This window comes from Meleagris gallopavo, chromosome 7, assembly GCF_905368555.1.
Source record: "Meleagris gallopavo chromosome 7, MGAL_WU_HG_1.1, whole genome shotgun sequence".
In the NCBI taxonomy this organism is placed as follows: Eukaryota; Metazoa; Chordata; class Aves; order Galliformes; family Phasianidae; genus Meleagris; species Meleagris gallopavo.
Window position 1 is genome coordinate 10,727,442 of NC_139410.1, and position 17,693 is coordinate 10,745,134.

The following is a 17,693-nucleotide window of genomic DNA, read 5'->3' on the forward strand; positions in this document are numbered from 1 at the left end:
GTTCCTTTTGTTGCCTCAGTCTCTAACTTAAGCATAGACTTTCAACTTGCTTGTGGCCATTCTTCTGGGACAACTCTTCACACTATTCCTTCCTTGATGTAGAGGGCAATGCTTTCTCCTCTCCTTCATGCCTGTTCCTTCTGAACAACTTCTAAGTGTTGACAGTCAAACTCCTGTCTTGGGAATGATCCCACTAGGCTTCAGTAATAGCAATTATGTCATGGTTTTCTAGTAGCACAGTGCCTTCCAACTCCTCCTGTTTGTTTCCCAAGCTGTATGTGTTGGTGTAGAGGCACTTCAGCTGGGCGCCTTCCTGGAGAATAACTCCTTCATTCCTTTAAGTATTTTCCTCGAGTTTCCTTGTTGCCTTCTGTTGTCTCAGATGTTCTGGGGAAGGAAGCTGGAGAGAACTGTTTCCCCTCCTATCACATTTCAGCAAAGTTAAATATCTCCTATATTTGAAGAATCAATTTGACAGTGGGATACGTAGATATCCGTGTTTTCAATACAAATCAAAATCAGGCTGTAAACCTCTGTCCTGTTGATTCTGCCAGCAAGGGGCATACCAGGAGCATACCACTGAGAAGTAACAGTATTATTCCATGTGATGTCTTGGTTCTTTTCTAAATCTATATACTGGCATTACAAGGCATACAAACTGCTATTATTTTTGATACCTTAAAAAAAAATATGAAATACTTTTCTTAATTAGTTTGAAGTCTTCTGCCCCCTAGCACAAGGATTTGCACAGATATTTGATGTAATAATGAAAATGAGACTTTCACCTAACTTCCAGAAAGATCTCTATCTTCCCATAACATAAGAACACGTGTGGAAGATGAGATAAGCTAATGAAAATTAATGAAGAACTTTATTTGATTGATTTGAACTATTACAATGTTGAGCTGTAACACAGCTACCAAGTTAGACATCGGAGTCCCTGAAGTCTGATTAGCAGACTACAGTTGATGAAACTAGGGCTTACTCTCACATACCTGAGAAACACAGTGAAGAAAACCTGTGAAACTTCAGCATTCTCCCAACCTCTAAGGGCTACAAAAATGGAGAGCTTGCTAAGTGGCATTTAAGGCCTCCTCCACAATTAATGGACACTCCTAATGTAAAAAAATACATATAAACAATCGATTTTTGTATTATTATTTTTTTAAGTAAACTAAACTTCACAGCCTCTTCATATTTCCGGATTATAAACTGGAAAGTAGATGAAAGAAGCTGGAACATCTCACCCTCATCAGGAGGTAATCAAATTGTGATGGACTCAAGTTGTTACCTAAATCCTCTTATAAAAGAATTCCATCTTGGAGAAAAGTCTTTCAGTTCTACTGTCAGAATTTAATAAGTTACCCACAGTATCCCAAACTTGCTCATGTTCCTTGTGCAGTCAGTATAGGTCTCTTAGCATTATAAATCTTGGTTCCTTCATATGTTGGAAGCCAATCTTGTCTAGCTGGTAATGGAGTGCCAGAAAGCACTCAGTTGAGGAAAAAAAAAAAAAAAAAATCCATCACTGGTACAAACTAAAGCTCTGACCATCTAGTGGTTTGCTCATCACATGAACTGCTCCAACCAAACCTTTATGTCTGGTAAAGAGCAGAAGGCACAATCTCACCAAGTTAGTTTTCCTGACTGTATAGTTGGTTAAGTAGATATGAAGAGAGCATCATCTGAGCTAAGAGACAAAGCAGATAAATTTAACTTCAGAGCAAGAAACAGTTTGCTTGAAGAAGTTATCATTCCAAACTACCTGAAGTAGATGAACAAGAAACGTTCATTACAGTTAATACATTTCAGTAAGTAGTCCAGCAGCTTTGAGGCTGAAGAGAAAGACCTGAGTATAGGCCCTTCTCCAGCAGCCCTTGAAAGCAATTTGCCATAGTTGTTTTGGGAGCAGACAGACGTTATACATCTTCATCCTCTTTCTCTAAGAAGTCGGTCAAGGTACTGTCATCTACAGGTATTAATAAGTACTCCACACCATCAGCTCCCTGGGAACAGACACGCAATACACATTCTGTTAACATCAGTGCATAGTGCAATGCAAGCCATTAGATAGCACTGCAACATTTTGAATACTTGCAGCCAGGGTGAGAGAGAGCAGGCAAGCACTGTGAATGACTACATTGCTAAAACCAGGAATATTTCCTTAGAGCAACACTGGAAAAGCACAAATACTGAAAAAATGCAAAGCTTACGGTGGGCTATGCTATTTTATCACTACACACCTCCTCAACACCATATTCCCAAATCTAGCATTGCTACACTGCCTCATTATTAGGACTCTGCACTCTTCTGCCATGCAAATACAGGTAACTGTTTGAATCACACTGTCAAGCTCCAATGTCCATTACTTCTCAAGGTCTTCAGGAAGTTGTGTTCCACAGAGATCTGTAAGTTGCTGAGTTAACTAAACCATACTGTTGTTTTTTTTTGTTTTTTTGTTGTGGGTTTTTTGTTTGTTTTTATAGCCCCCTATCCATATGAAGGGTGCTCACTAATTGAAGTTATGAAGAGCTGCAATTACAAAATCCCAGCACTTTGCTAGCATCCAGGTGCTTCAAACTGCAAAGCCTCACTGTGAGCCACACACTTGTGTCTTAGGTATACTTTTAAGGAATAAATCAGCTTTTTGTTTAAGATAACTGAATCCCCAGAATTACTGTCTTCCCACAACTCACCCGCTTGGTCCGAATGAGCTTGTGGTCCCTGAATTCTGTCAGCTGTGCCCTGAGCGTTAGGTCACTGTTTACAAGGAAGGCCTCTCTACACTGCTGGTAGAAGTCTTGGAAAGAGAGGCCTGGAGACAGAGAAAAGCGAGAACAAGGATCTGAAATGGTAAGTGTGTCTAACTATATACATTTTCCCCGTCTACAAACATTGCTTTGGTTTACACCACTATGTTTACAGCAGCAACATCACTTCAAGTACACAGCCAAGTTAATATTTCAGTAATCAATCAGAAAACAGTTGATTTAACATTCCAGACACCCTGTCTGCCTAATAGAATTTTAATGGCAATTCCCAGTATAATGAATCTCTCAATTTCCAACTCCTCCACCTCACTTCCATCTTTTTGCACCATTAACACGCTGCTCATCCTCTGCTACATCTGTTAAGACCATGACAGTGTATTCCACATGGATCCTAGAAAGCAGGGACGCATTGGAGATTACTTAGGAACAGCATGGAAACCAAATCTCCTGTTTTTCCCCGGTTCATTAAGCACTACTGTTGTGCAAGCTCATATTCTCCCTTGATTTTAATTCTGTAGCCCCACAATTCCCCCAGCAGTGCCAATAACGTCTAAACATGAAAGCAGACAACAGGAAGAGGAGGCTAGAATCCAGCTAGTCTATCCAGCACTAATAGAAAGATGGTCTATACTACTGAGACACACTGAACCAACAAGTATAGGTTTTTTGTTGCTGCTCATGTAACCTGTACACTAAAAGCCAGTGCCACTGAGGCTGAGCTAGCGACGCCACCCCAAACAGGTGAGGAAACAGTAGGTATGCACCTGGGTAAGATGCGTTGTCCTTGTTCTCCAGCTGGTACTGAGCAAGCAGTCTGAATATTCCCCTAAGCAAAGGAATGAGAAGGGGAAATCCAAAGAAAAAAAACCATTAGCAAATATTAATTTATTTTTCTCTCATCACAAGGACTCTGTGCACACACGTAGTTACTGGCTAAAGCTTGCTTCCACTTAAAGTAATCAATCACATGAAAACTAGGTCCCATCATTTTCATCTTGAAAACTGCTGTCAGAAAACAGGGATTGCCTTCTCGTTGGTGCATGTCTAACAGTTAACACAGAAGTCCAGAGTAACCTAGTGGAGACTGGATTCTCAGTAGATGCTACCGTGAAGACTATCAGCGTCCTACCTGGCATTGGGAGTGAGGCTGTGCAAGACATGTGTTAAGGAGCTCAAAGCCAAAGATCCAGATTGCTGTACTAACAGTGAGTTTTCATAAGATGTTTCTTCTACATAAGGACTAAATGTGGTCGTCTCATACCAAAGCCAATTGTAGAGGCTTTGCTTTGCCTGATCCCACACTAGACAGAGAGGAAAAAGAGCAGACAAATTGAGGGGTTAGCTTTTTTCAGGTATTAAATAAAAATATTATAACGTACTTAGATCTACTGTAGTATTTGAGGAAAAAAAAAAAAAAACGCTTGTGAAATTCACAGTACATGCACCCAGATGCTGCAGTTCAGGCAAGACAATCCTCTGCAGTGGAAAGTTTGCACACATCCCCTTTTCATACCAGCTTCATAGATATGCTGTAAATCATTCCAGAATCAGCAGTGTGAAAAGAATTTTTGATAAAATTGTTAAGATGTAGTGACAAATGTAGCATCCAATCTCCATTTCAGTAAGTCACTAAATAAAAGGGTGCCACAGGCTTGGAGGTTTTTTTTCTTGTTTTTGTAGTGTTTTTTTCTTATAATCAGAGACTGGTAGTTCTTAGCATCTTTATACAGTTTGGGTTGCATAAGGCCACAGTTCCAATCAGGGCTTCCAGCCACTTCAGCCATACATACATCACCAGGTCTAGTTTGCACACCAAGAGTAATACATGAGCTTATGAAACATGCTCAGCGGGCCCGAAGTAGAATGCAGATTCTACATCAGGCCCAAGAGGACTCACTGAGAGGAGCATTGATGTGATCGATAGAGGCAATGAGGTAAATGCTAGGCAGAGAGGATAACTGTGCAAGGATCTGCTGACTTCTTTCTCCTCTCAACATCTGGCTGTCCAGGTTATGAATGAGGACATAGAGCTCTAAAGATGAATCTGCAAGGTCAGAAAAAACAGCACAGAACCAATCAAAGAAACTGTACACAAAGCAGTTTCCCATTCCCAGTGCAGTCTAGGACAAGTCCATTCCATCAGGCTTGACATTCACCACTCCAGTATCAAATGACTTTCCTTGTACAGCTTACTTTGATTTCTGTACCACACTCTGTATTTCTGAGTAGCTAAAAAGTTTTCTCTCAATTCATTATATTTCAGTTTTTATCACAGGTTCTGTTCTTCCTGCAACTAAAGTTTTTATTTAAAAAAAGAAACAATGAACAAACCTTTCCACTTGCTCAGTGTATTACCAGGGATTGTCCTTTTCACTATGGTCTTCAGCCCTGTGATTCAGGTCATTCAAATATATTTCAGGAGAGAAATCTAAGCACAGTTTGTTCAGCTGCTTTTGAGTTACAGAACTGGGATCCTTAAGCACTCATGAAATGGAAATACACCTGTTCAGGACTGGACCTGCAGCACACTAACTTAATTAGATATCTTTCCCTTTGAGCACTCAAAGGGACTTATAAAGACTTAGCTTGGATAATGCAAATAGTACATGTTAAGATTTCCAACTTAGCTTGTTGCTGCTATACTCATTCCCAGGAAACAGCTTTTTCCTGTTTTTCCAGAAAGAATTCTGGAAGAATAGCCAGTTCTTGTGCACATGAATACACACTTGGCTGCCAATGGAAACCAAGGTTCCTCAGACTCCCTGTGTCCCAGATCAACTGTAATAAATACATTAGACTGATCTATGCAGATTCAAATGTGTACTACTGTTAATCAGTTAATCTTCTTCACTTAGTTTCACCAGAAACATTAATAGGGATGGAGAATGAAGTGTATGCTTTAACATTTTTGTCCTACAAAACTAGGATTCCACAGCAATAACCCATGTATGCATAAGCAGTACAACCTATACACAAAGAGAATTCAGCAGCCTTTCAGTATGTCTGTACCCATTTAACTTTGATTATGAAGCCATTTCTAAACTGACACTTCTGTCTTTTATTTCATTTTAATGTCAGCATTTACATATGTTAAAATTACACTACTACTCCTCTTAACAGTGAATGTGGCAAGCCTTAATTCAGCCTATTCTAATATTTTTAGAAAGACCCTTCCCCAACACCATAATCTTCCAGAGGAGCCCAAGGGACTTGGGATTAATCAAATCAAGTCATTCAAACTGTTTGCAAGTTCTTCATGCTGCTGATTTCAGAGAGGTTTATATCCTCAAGCAGTGACTCAGAACCCTCTTCCCTCATGTAATTGCAATTTAGCTATCCCATGTTCCATCATGAAACATGGCTACAGAAATACCATGTAAGTAAAGCACAGAGGCACCATGCTAAATGCAAAAGAGATGAGTATTTCTGTTTGCCAAGGGCTGAACAGCCTCTGGCTTACCAGAATATTCACACCCTCCTCCATCCTTTTCTACAGAATTCTGAGTGTTAAACACTGACAACTTGGAATCAACATACTCATTTATTCCTGGTCATCAGTAGTGGAATAAGCTATGAGGCAAGAAAACACTAATCACAGAATGGCCAGGGTTGGAAGGGACCCCAAGGATCATGAATCTCCAACCCCCCTGCCACACACAGGGCCACCAACCTCCCCATTTAATACTAAACAAGGCTGCCCAGGACCCCATCCAACCTGGCCTTGAACACCTCCAGGGACAGGGCATCCATAACCTCTCTGGGCAGGCTGTTTCAGCACCTCACCACTCTCTCTGTAAAGAACTTCTCCCTGACGTCCAACCTAAATCTCTCCTCCCTCAACTTAAAACCATTTCTCCTCGTCCTGCATTATCAACCCTTTCAAAGAGTTGATTCTCCTCCTCTTTGTATGCTCCCTTTAGGTACTGAAATGTTGCAACAAGGTCACCTCGCAGCCTTCTCTTCTCCAGGCTAAACAAGCCCAAAGAAAACGTTCAGGTTTTCCTAACATTACACAATGTCTACTGTTTACATGTTTGTTTGTTTATCTTAAAGTCATTTTACCTTCTTTAAATCTTTTCATGATGAATTCAAGTTGATCGAGTGGGCTGCGGAAAGTTCCTATATGGTCCAAAACCTCCTCTGTGATAGAGTTGAGAACCTAAAACAGAAAATAGCAGTCACCACTGCCCCTTCTGAAGGGTGCTGGCATTGAAGGACCTAGTGCAGAAAATCTGAAAGTTAGTCCTTGACTGCCATGACAGAGATATTGTGATTTTTACCATCAGTTTCCCCAGTCAAAAAAAATACAAAACTGCTGCTCCTTCTCAAAACTATGACATAAAATAACTCTTTAGACTGATGAATACTTTACTGATAAGAATCACAGCATTTCTTTTGAAAATGCAATGGTTCATTTCTTTGAACTCTTAAAAAAAGAGATGGGAATTGTTCTTTGTTCAGGAGTGTGTTGTTACAGGACGTAGGAAGCTTTCCTTAACATTTTACACTGAAAGACTTCAGAGGTATCTATAAGACATGGTGGCTAGATAACAATGAGCTTTTCTCACACTTACAGATTTCACAGTGATGCTGGGGAAGTATCCATTAACCACAAGGTGAACAGAATCCTGGAGCATAGATGCACGAAACTTCTCTAACAAATCATGCTTCGAGCCAAGTCCATAAAGCACGATATTAAAACCCAAGCTGAAGAGAACAAACATATTGAATAAAAAGAAGTACAAGTCTATACATCCCGATTATCATTAAGCAAAATGATCCATTGCAATCTTGCCTCTAAAAGTTACATTTCTAGGGAATGTCAGCTTCAGGCTTAACTTCAGCTCACACTGGACACATAACAAGAGTTGAACTAAATGATCTTAGTGGTCTTTTCAAACCCTAACAGCTCTATGACTCTATTCTATCATTCTGTAAGGCTAGCTGCAAGAAATCTGAAATATGGCACACACATTCTAGTTAAAGTAGTATTTTAGCAGATTGGAGGCCCAGAAATTTAGTGAGGTGTCTATGCAAAACAATAGGATTGTCCGAGAATGATACTAGAACTGCATCTTCAACATAATGAAGGCTAACAAACATTTAGTCCTTCAACACGTGATTACATTGAATGTTTACCATGGCTCACAGTCACTACAAGATCTTTTTGAGGAATGGGAAAAGCATCATCTTGACTAGAAGTAAGAGTCGGGTAACTCAAAAAGTACTGAGCAAAGGTAAAGGTGTTGAACAACTGTCACTGATTTCAATATCACATATGGATGTATTTCTCCAACCTGATGCATACATCCACAGGATGCTGCTGACATGAGGATAAATTTACTGGCAGTGTCTGTTTGCTAGGCATCTTCAGTGGTTCACACTGGATACTTACTGTAATTGCAGCATCCACTTTGAAAACAGGGACTCATATTGCTGGTTTAACTCTTTAATTTCAGCAGCATAGGCAATGGGAGATTTCTGCAGAAGGTCATGCAATGTTTCCTGTGTTGAAAAAGAGTAATTCAAAGCTGAGAAAAACAGGGTGCCTGGAGTCTTTATAAATACCCCTCTAATATGCTCTCTAGCTAGGGCTTTCACCAACGGTACACACAATTCACATTTCTCTATGTACTTCCCTGTGAGGACTAAGCATAGTTTTGCTACTGGAAAAAAAAAAATAGCAGAGAGTAAATGACCTTATGGGAAACAGTAACCAGACTAGGACTAGAAATGAGATCTGTGCCACTACTGCACCATGTTTTACCTTTTCCTGCTGAGTACAGGAAAACCACTATGGAAACTCATGCTCATGACATGCTCAGAACTTAAAAGAGCATCAAACACTGCAATAGAAAAATACCAACACCACAACCTTGTTCACAGGAACAAAGGCTCCAGTCAATATGCTTAGCAACGGTTCATATGTTTGTGTCTGCAAAAGAATGTTCATAAATATCAGAGAAAATGAATATAAACATAGCAGAAAGGAAATAATTTGAAGCCAGTAGCAAGATATCAAGAATCTAAGGATTAACTCAGCTTTAAAAGTGTGCCGAGATGTTGCTGTTTGAACAGCACAGTAACATAACAAATGATATTGTATCTACACTGGCCTCCCTTTCTCTTCAATTTTAACACTTTGCTTTTCAGCTAGTAGATAGTTTACTCTGGAAAGAGCACAATAGGCAGCTGCAGTGTATCTATCAAACATAAAACACTGAGAGAACAGAACTGCTACACCTTTCTTTAGTGCCATCAAGAGATCTAATACTGAAAGCCTTGATTTTGCTCCGGAGCTGTTATGAAAGAGCTTGTTAAGAATCTAAACATTACTCTGGGTAGCAATTCTAGATGACAACAGGCATTAAGCAATCTCCATATACACCAAAACAAAAAAACAAGAAGGGCACAAAGAAACAGTCATAGACACAAGAGTAATCTATATATTTTGCAAGCTTCCCTGGCACCTGTATGTATTCATCTCTCTAAGGTACAATTGCCTACTTTGAACTGACTGTAGAAGTGGCATATATGGGGGGAGAAGGAACAACAGATCAGTAGTTCAGTCACACTTCAATAGTTTATTTCTTTGAGGAACTGAAAGGAGATAAGTGGTTATCACTTAGTTTTGAATCACGTTTAGAGCTGTCCCCATATTGCACAGTGCTAGACTCCAAAATATACAGACAAAAAGGACTCCATCTCCTCAACATATAATCAAGACCAATTATTCAATTGAAAAAATGCTGGTTTGGTAATAGTTTTTACAGCAGGTCTCTACAACTCTGCTTCTTCTCCAAAATCAAATTTTAACCTGTTCTAGTAACCTCAGCTTTCAACTATCTGCTCACCTGTTAACGTCTTCTCCCTGCACTTCCCCTTCTGTCTCAAACGCACTCAGCTGGGCAATACCCCACTGGCACTATTCCTGCTCAAAGCAGAGAGACATAAGGGAGGTATGATGCTTGAAATGCTACCTAACCCCTGCCTAAATCACCGAGAATTTCATCAGCAGTTAAACTGAAAATAGCAATATTAGGTAGTTTTGATGGAGGAAATCTTCAAGGAAATCAAAAGCTCTGTTATTGTGTGATTCACTCTTAAGTGTACCTGATTCAATCTTTTCCTCCGTAACTTCTGCAGTGTTCGGTCCGAAGTGAGCACTTTGGAACTACTGTGAGCTTCAAAGTATTCCTCTACGAGGTTGTTCTAAAAAGGGACAGGAAGATCAGCCACCCCTTTACTAACAATTTACCCTTCTCCCCTTGCATCCACAAGCATGTCTGAAGATGACCAGTACAAGTTATCTTCTGAATCTCTATTAATCCTTATTCTATATTTGCAAAAAATGCATGTTTACAAGTAGCATTTTGCCAAGGCTAACCCATTCAGATGGTTCTTCCCCAGACATAAAAACAGAATAAAACACACTGTGAGAGGATCCTTTGTGCTAGAAGGAAATAAAGCTGAATGCCAAGCCTGAAAGTAAAGCGTGATTCTTTTGGCACCACAGTAGTCAATTTCCTCATCATTTCTCAGTACAAGGTCTCCTCCTTCACAGAAATCTTAGACCTTCTCATTTTGTAGCTGCTGAGACTGTATTAACCCACAGGCTCAAATGATGCCCATCTAGTAGATGTACAGCAAAAGCCAATACAGCTGGTTTGATTTGCAATTACTACCTTCCCCAAGTGTGTTCACTAACAGCACATTATTATTGAACATCCCTTCAGTCTTGCTGGCTCAGAGGTGTTCTCTGCACACTCACCATGTTGTCTTTTTTTTTGGTTAGGGTTTTTCTAGAAGGAGGCGTAGATACGGCCTTAGTTTTTGCTGGGGTCTTCTGATGTGATAAAACAGCACTGACTTCTTTCTGGGCTTCTTCTACCTCCTCCTCTTCTGAGCAGGAAGCAGAATATTCACTCTCGCTTTCTAACTGAGCATCTGGAGCTAGGGGAGAAATTTAATGTTAAAAGCAATCAGTGAATTCCTACACAGAACACACTTTGCACACACACTCTCTTTCTCTCATACATTCTCTAGATGGTTTTCAAGTGCATGATTACTAAGAATATTTCAGAGAAAAATAAAAACAAATCTGAAGAGGACAGCAAACGCACAACCATTTTGTTCCTAGTTTTCAACTCAGAAATTATTTAGTACAGCTCTGCCCATTTATACCAACTAAGAAACATAATCCCATCCAAAAAAGTGAATGAACATGGACAATCATTTTTCTTATTTCTCTTAGCAACTCTACATCAGCTTTCTACAAATGCCAATCATGCAATCTGGGTATCTTCTAGTTCACACTCTGCAAAAAGAGGTTTTGAAAATATCTCTGTGAACAGTGCTAATTTAAGTGCACAGACAGAACCTGGCTGAGTCTTGGTCTCTCAACACAAAAGAAACAGAACATGAAATGTCACACGCTGAACTCTCCTCTGCTCTCAGCCTGAGCACGTGTAGCTAACCAGTTACTGAAAAAAATTACCATAAGCTATTGTTCCAAAATGAAGTGTCAATACAGGTAGGATTACTCAGAGCTTTGCCTCTTCTGATCACATCTCTGAAGCTCAGCAACTGGGTGCTTCTAACCCTTCTACCCTATTCCTACGTAGCAAAGCGTTTGGAAAAGGTCTATGCAGACTTGCCTCAGGGATGTTTCTGTTCACTGCAGGACTAACCAGACAGTTTCATTTTGGTTGCTGCTACAGGCAAAGCCCATAAGCAGGTGAAACACCCTCCTCTGAACATGGCACCTCACTGACTATGGAAGCCAATTACAAAGCTTCATCATTACCTGCTAGTCTCCTTCGGAGCCTGTAAGGTGTGGTAGACACAAATTCGTTCTTTTTGGTCTGTATTAGCAGAAAAATGAAAGAAAAAAGAAACACATGCATTAGAAGAAATCACACATCGCTCCCCAGAACAGCCTTTCACCAAGCGAAGAGTAGAATCAAGTTTAATTTCCAAGCTACTTCAGCACACAGGAAACTGGGAAAGCGGAAGCAGTAAGTCTGGAGAGTTCCCATTCACAGCTAGAGAGAAACAGGATCAGGTTCCAAAAAGGGCTTAATTCTTTTAACTAACATCCCAGGATAAGGAGTGGAAAGCTATCTTTAAGCAAGATGCCAACTTTGGCCTCTTAGCAAGAGTCAAACAGAAGACAAGTTGGAAATGCTTCTGCTTCCTTGAGCAGTCATTTATCTTCTACGTCACATGTGTACTCAGGATCATTTGGAAGTCAACTATGAAAACAACAGAGCCCAAAAAGAGAAAATGGAATCTGAGCTGTGCAGGCTCACAAAGTTGTAGTGGCATACAAAGCACATGCCTGACAAAGACACCAGATCAGGTTTGCCATACTTATGAAATATCCTCGTTAATCCAGTCAAAGCAGATGTGGCATCATCAAGCAATGAACGTGGGATCCCAGAGCAGCATCTCTTACAGGCATCTACCATCCAGGGACCTTACTCTGCTAAAAGCTCTGCCCACATTTCTAGAGCAATGCTATGCTGTTTCAGGAATTCAGCTACTTCACAGCACTTGCTTTCTAACTGCAACTGGCATGTGTAGACTGTATGTCTTTGTACAATCACAAAAGAAGACATCAACTTCTGGGAGATCTTTCCTAGTACGACATTTCATGTGGTTGGTTTTGTTTTCTTTTCTTTTCTTTTTTTAATAAACAAATGCTAAATTAAGAAATGGAACAGCATCACCATTTGTAAGTTCTTGTTCTACCAGCACTTCTATCTTTATAACTAAGGTTGTTTCTTCCTTTGATAATAAAGTGGAAAGCTATGAGTTTAATTACATGCGAAGAGATTATTTAACATCCTCATTTGTGCGATGGAAGGAAAGTCTCCACCCATGCTAATTAAGCTGTCAAATTCACTGACTAATACAGACTCTCAATTCCATAGCCCTGATGAGTGGCAGTTCTGGTTCTCACTTAAGTTAGCCCTGCCCACTTAGATTAGGAGACATCTATAAGGTGGGTGAGGCTTTCTAGAACTGCAGCAATTTGTCAGTTCAAGTTTTAAAAGTGTTGGGGAGGAATATAATAATAAATCAACAGAGTATCAACACTCACCTTCTGCTGAACTTGGATTGAACTTGAACGTTCTGCAAGGCAAGAAACAGCATAGTTCAGAGTACTGCATATTTTCAGAGGCACAAGATGCTCTACTAGAAAAACAAGCATCCACTGTTCAAAGGTACACTACACCAGAATATCAGCTCCCTGAGCAGTACAGGGGAAGCTATTAGTTCCCCACAGGCAGGCAAGGAGAGAACAAAGACAGTGAATGTTATTATCACAGAAGGCAGCTCTTAATTTGGTCACAGCTGTGGGAGGCCCTTGGCAGGAGGGGACTGACAGACACTGATAAAGGAACTAAATGCCCCGATGTTGAGGGCAGACTGTGAGCACAAAACAACACACTCTTGTCAATCTTGACCTGCACTGAGTTTTTGCACCTTCATTTCAAGCACTCAATAACAGCAGGGAGAAAACTGTAGAATAAATTATGAAGCATCCTGTTTTCAGTTGAGATAGTTAACTTTCTTCCTAGTAGCTGGTGTGGCACCATGCTCTTGATTTAGGATGAAAATAATGTTAACAGCACACTGATGTTTTGGCTGTTGCTGAGCAGTGCTTACACTAAAGACTTTTTAGCTTCTCACACTGCATTGCCAGTGAGGGGGCTGGGATTACACAAGGAGGGAACGATACCAATACGGCTGATCCAAACAGGCCGAAGGGATATTCCATACCACATGATGCCACGCTGGATAATAAAGCTTGGGCAAAGGGAAAAGACGGCTGGGGTGGGCATTGGTCAGCAGGTGCAAGTAATCACACCGTGCATCACTTACTCTGTATATTCTTTTATCATCATCATCCTCATTATTTTTTCCCTTATTTTTCTGTCCTAATTGTCTTTATCTCAGCCCATGGGTTTTAGCTTCTCTTCCCCATCCTACTGAGGGGGTGTGAACAAATGGATGTGTAGTGCTTAGAGACCTGCCAAGTTAAACCACAACAGAAGTTACACATGAACATGCACACAATCCCAGTCACAACTCATTTGGTGCTCAACACATCAGCCCAGCTCATTAATTCAAGTCCAATCATCTGTGTTGAACATGAATTGTCAAGTGTGGCAGCAACAGATGATGAGAAGTTCATTTTCTCTGCACCAGCAGGACAGAATATAAGATGCAACAGACAAGTGATAAAAAGGCCATGCAAATTCAGCCTACAACGTTAAATTGACCAGAATTCTTAAGCATCTGCTTCACTACACAAAGAGGAACCTGTTCACTCAGCTTCAGTTCCTCATAGCATCATATACTTACTGCTGCTTTGAGGGGTTCTGGCTGTCTTCTCAGGGCACTCGGAGGGATCAGGTACAACACTCTGTCCTGGTGTCTGTGCTAACTCAGAGGCTGTAGGACATAGAAGGGAAAGAAGTTTCACATGTCAGATACAAAACTTCCATCTCGGATTTGTCAACATTGAAGTCATACATTACAAAAAAGTCTAAGTTTTAATTTCCTAGCTATTTCAGAAAGTGCATAAGATGCTTTATTTTTTATTATTTTTTCTAATCCTAAAGATTAATGTAACACTAGACAAAAATTTTCAAAACCAAATTCCTCAGTTAATTCATTTCAAAGTTCTGCTTAGGCAATGACATGGCAAGCTTTGCTCCCTGGGGTACTGCATATGTTCAAAATTAGAGAAATGCTCTGTTATGCCCACTCAGTTCTTTAACACTGCTTGACTGAACACTCTGGAGCAGCAGGTAAAGCAAACACATCAGTCCCCCAGGAGGCAGGTTCTTGTATTCTGCTTACCTCTTTCAACTACTTATCAGCTCAAGTTGAAGTTGAATCACTGATCTGAATATGGAATGCCCCACCTGACAGGTCACCAACAAACACAACCTCTTACTGTACTACTTGCCTAACAAGTTACTATTACTTATCTTCATATCTGTCTAAGCTCAGTTTCGACAGTGTTTAGCTATCTCTTGATGTCCAAAACCCATCCATCTCTTCAGTCAACTGCAAGTTCCAATTCCAGCCTGCTAGACTAAAATAATAGCAGCTCAATTGCAGGGTGTCTCCTGAAAAGGGAAGGCATTGATTCATCACCGCATACCAGGAGGTCTCAGTGGTATTGGTGAGGAACTCTGGGAAGCAGTTTTCAAACTGAGCCGCAGCTCCAAGAGGGAACACCAGGGAAATGTACACTGCTGCAGAGTTGTGAGAAACAAACTTTCCTGATACACAACAGAAGCCCAGAGGAAGATAAAGAGAGATGAAAACAACAGATTCTGTATCACGATATGGAAGGAAATTCCTTCTCCTCCGCAGAATACAACAGTAGCTGTGAAAATCAAACACCACTGGAGTTCAGGTGGTATTGGGCAAACAAAGGACTCTTCGCATGAAAAGAAGAAATGTAGCAGCACAGCGGTCCAAGCATCTTATTTGGGCCAGAAGAGCCCACTCTTCAGCACAGCTTGTTTCTTCTAACTAGCCTAGCAAGCACATTGACAGACACTTTGTGCAGGAGAAACTCCCTTCCACAAAGCTAACACTGCCTTTTGGGTTGTTTGTTAGTTGGTTTAAACTCTTTGTTATATAACTAGTTATTCTCAAATATCCTTTGAAGATATGAAAATAAAAGTCCTGCCATCCTTGGGCACATACATATAAGCTCTTCTCACAGCATTAACAGACTTCTAGTTTTTACATATTTAATTATCTCCTATTCCCACCATGCCTTTGCTTTGCCCTAGTGCTGAGCTTCTGTTTCTGAGGAAAACCAATTCAGAGCTGGATAAAAGCTACTGGAATAGTGCAAACACATAACTTAATGAAAAGAAGATATAGATCACATTAATAGAGATACTCAAACAGATCATAGCCAGAGCAAGATGGAAGAAGAAAGAGGAAAACATACCCAGCTCTGCCATTTTGTTGGAGCGTTTGGGAGTCTGGAATGCGTAAACTTCACCACCACCTACACTTGAGCCATTTGTCATTGATTCTGTAAATAGAAACATTACTTGTAACCGCTTTAAAAGTACAAGTATACTCCCAACCCATGGAATAGGAAAGGTGATGATTTATTGTTGGGGCTCAAATGACTCTTCACACTGTAGGTGCTATGAAATCAGTATCATAAAACAAATTCTAGAAATCATTATCCTCTCCCTCTGTTACCACAAGCGCAGCTAGAGCTAGCCAGCCCACAACAGCAATTTCATAAACACTATGCAACTTGTTGAGACAAAAAGAATCTCCCAAAGTAACATCCGTGGTACATTCCCTATGCCACAGGTACCTTCGCCACATAGGCCTAAAACAGCAATATAGCTCTTCTCCTCCAGGATCTCCTGAGCTTCATCATCTGAGACAGCCTCAAGCTTCTTTACAAACCTCTTCGTATTGACCAGCAGCTGGTTTTTGCCTTTCTGAACTTTAACACCTGCAATTACAATAAAATATATTTTTTTTAAATGAAAGCTGTTATTTCATTACTTCCACTGCAGCACTATGCAGCTGCCCCCATTCACAGACCAAGATACTGTTGTGCAAAATGCTATGCAAATGCAAAATAGAAAAGGTTTGCTGCTAATGGAACAGCTGGTCCGCATTAGGGCAGTGGCTGCCCCACAGCTGTCAGCCCCTCCTTTAGCAGGGAAGCTGATACTGCAGGTAAAGGGAGGACAAGGGCCTCATTTCAGCACACACCTGCTTCCACTTTGGGAAGAAACGGCAGTAACTCACACACACAAGACCTAAATTGCATGCAAATAGGGTGCGTTTAGCATCCCCTATCTTGCCTAGGGCTGGGACGCAAACTAATTAGAGCTAGGTACCGCCTGCCAGCACGCCCACAGAGAAATTTAGGCTGAGAGACCTCTGTAAACCACCTGTCTGATCCCCGCTCGGAGCAGGACCAACAACAACGCGGATCAGGTACTCCGCAGCTCATGCAGATGCGTTCTGAGGATCTCTGCAGACCGCAATTCCAGACAAGCAGCCAGAACTGCAGCATGGGGCTCCTGCAGCGCCCAGCCCGGCCCCGCTTCTGCTTTGATTCTGTGCGTTCGCGCCACGAGGAGAGAGGCTGGCGGGCGGCTCCCCGCAGCCAGGCCCCCAAGCCACGTTCCCCACCGGGCAGCCTCAATCAGGGTTTGGCGTCACCCACAGCTGAGGGCACGCGCCGCAGCGACCCGTTCCGTGCGCCGGGCGGGGCGTGAGCACAGAAGACAGCCTGGGGGGGGAGGGGGGGGGGAGGCCGAAGGCCTCACCTCGCCGGTGGCTACCGCAAGTGCTGGAGAAGGGCTGATCGCCCCTTCCCGAGGAGCGCAGGCCCGGCCGTACCTGCGTCGTCAGCGATGTGCCTCAGAACGTCCTCGTCGGGCACGAACTTCACCGCCAGAGTGCCGGCGCTCCGACACTCCTCCAAGCTCATGGTGGGCGCCGGGCGAGCACCCCCACCTGACACACGTGGGCGGAGCCGCCCGGCCGCCAGGGGGCGCTGCCGCCAGGTGCCCACGGGGGGTAAGCGGCAGAGACCGCCCGTCGCAAGGCCCGGGTACGACCTTTAGGTCTCGGGCGCCTGCCTCTTCTCGCCCTCACCGCTGGCGGCTCAACATGGGCTCCGGACCGCACCTTGAGTCGGCGGCAGGAGCCCGAAGCGGGTTAACGTGCCAGCCGTCCACCCAATCCAGCGCCCTCCCTCAGAAGGTGCGGGGCGCCCACGCTGTGAGGACCGCCGCCTGCCTTTGACTGACGCACGCCTCAGCCAATCCACGACCCCAGGCCCCGCTTTCCGCCGCCTGTCGGCGGGAGAAGCAAGGGGGCGGGACTTCCGCTGGCAGCCAT

General features: G+C 42.2%; 1 protein-coding gene across 2 annotated transcripts; it reads right to left on the reverse strand.

Annotated features, from left to right (window-relative positions):
- Positions 1–844: 844 nt before the first annotated feature.
- ORC2 (origin recognition complex subunit 2) lies at positions 845–17,633 on the reverse strand. 2 transcript variants are annotated; one of them, XM_003207492.5, is made up of 16 exons: positions 17,190–17,632; positions 16,144–16,287; positions 15,760–15,846; positions 14,145–14,234; positions 12,877–12,908; positions 11,578–11,635; positions 10,543–10,724; positions 9,885–9,983; positions 8,167–8,276; positions 7,346–7,478; positions 6,834–6,930; positions 4,669–4,815; positions 3,901–4,072; positions 3,536–3,597; positions 2,697–2,815; positions 845–2,006 (listed from the first exon to the last, which is right to left on the reverse strand). In XM_003207492.5, the coding sequence occupies exons 1-16, from the start codon at positions 17,278–17,280 to the stop codon at positions 1,920–1,922; spliced, it is 1,710 nt and encodes a 569-aa protein (XP_003207540.1). In that variant the 5' UTR covers positions 17,281–17,632; the 3' UTR covers positions 845–1,919. The 2 variants fall into 2 exon arrangements, with proteins under 2 accessions (XP_003207540.1, XP_019472544.1); XM_019616999.3 differs by lacking the exon at positions 4,669–4,815 and having other exon boundaries at positions 17,190–17,633.
- Between the last annotated feature and the right edge of the window lie 60 nt (positions 17,634–17,693).

Excerpts from the sequence above, each read along its gene's own strand:
- ORC2 (XM_003207492.5), bottom strand. The coding sequence starts at position 17,280 with ATGAGCTTGGAGGAGTGTCGGAGCGCCGGCACTCTGGCGGTGAAGTTC. Across the intron at positions 15,847-16,143 it reads TTTAGGCCTATGTGGCGAAG|AATCAATGACAAATGGCTCA; the intron begins GTACCTGTGGCA and ends TTCTATTTACAG. Across the intron at positions 11,636-12,876 it reads CAATCCAAGTTCAGCAGAAG|ACCAAAAAGAACGAATTTGT; the intron begins GTGAGTGTTGAT and ends CTGCTAATACAG.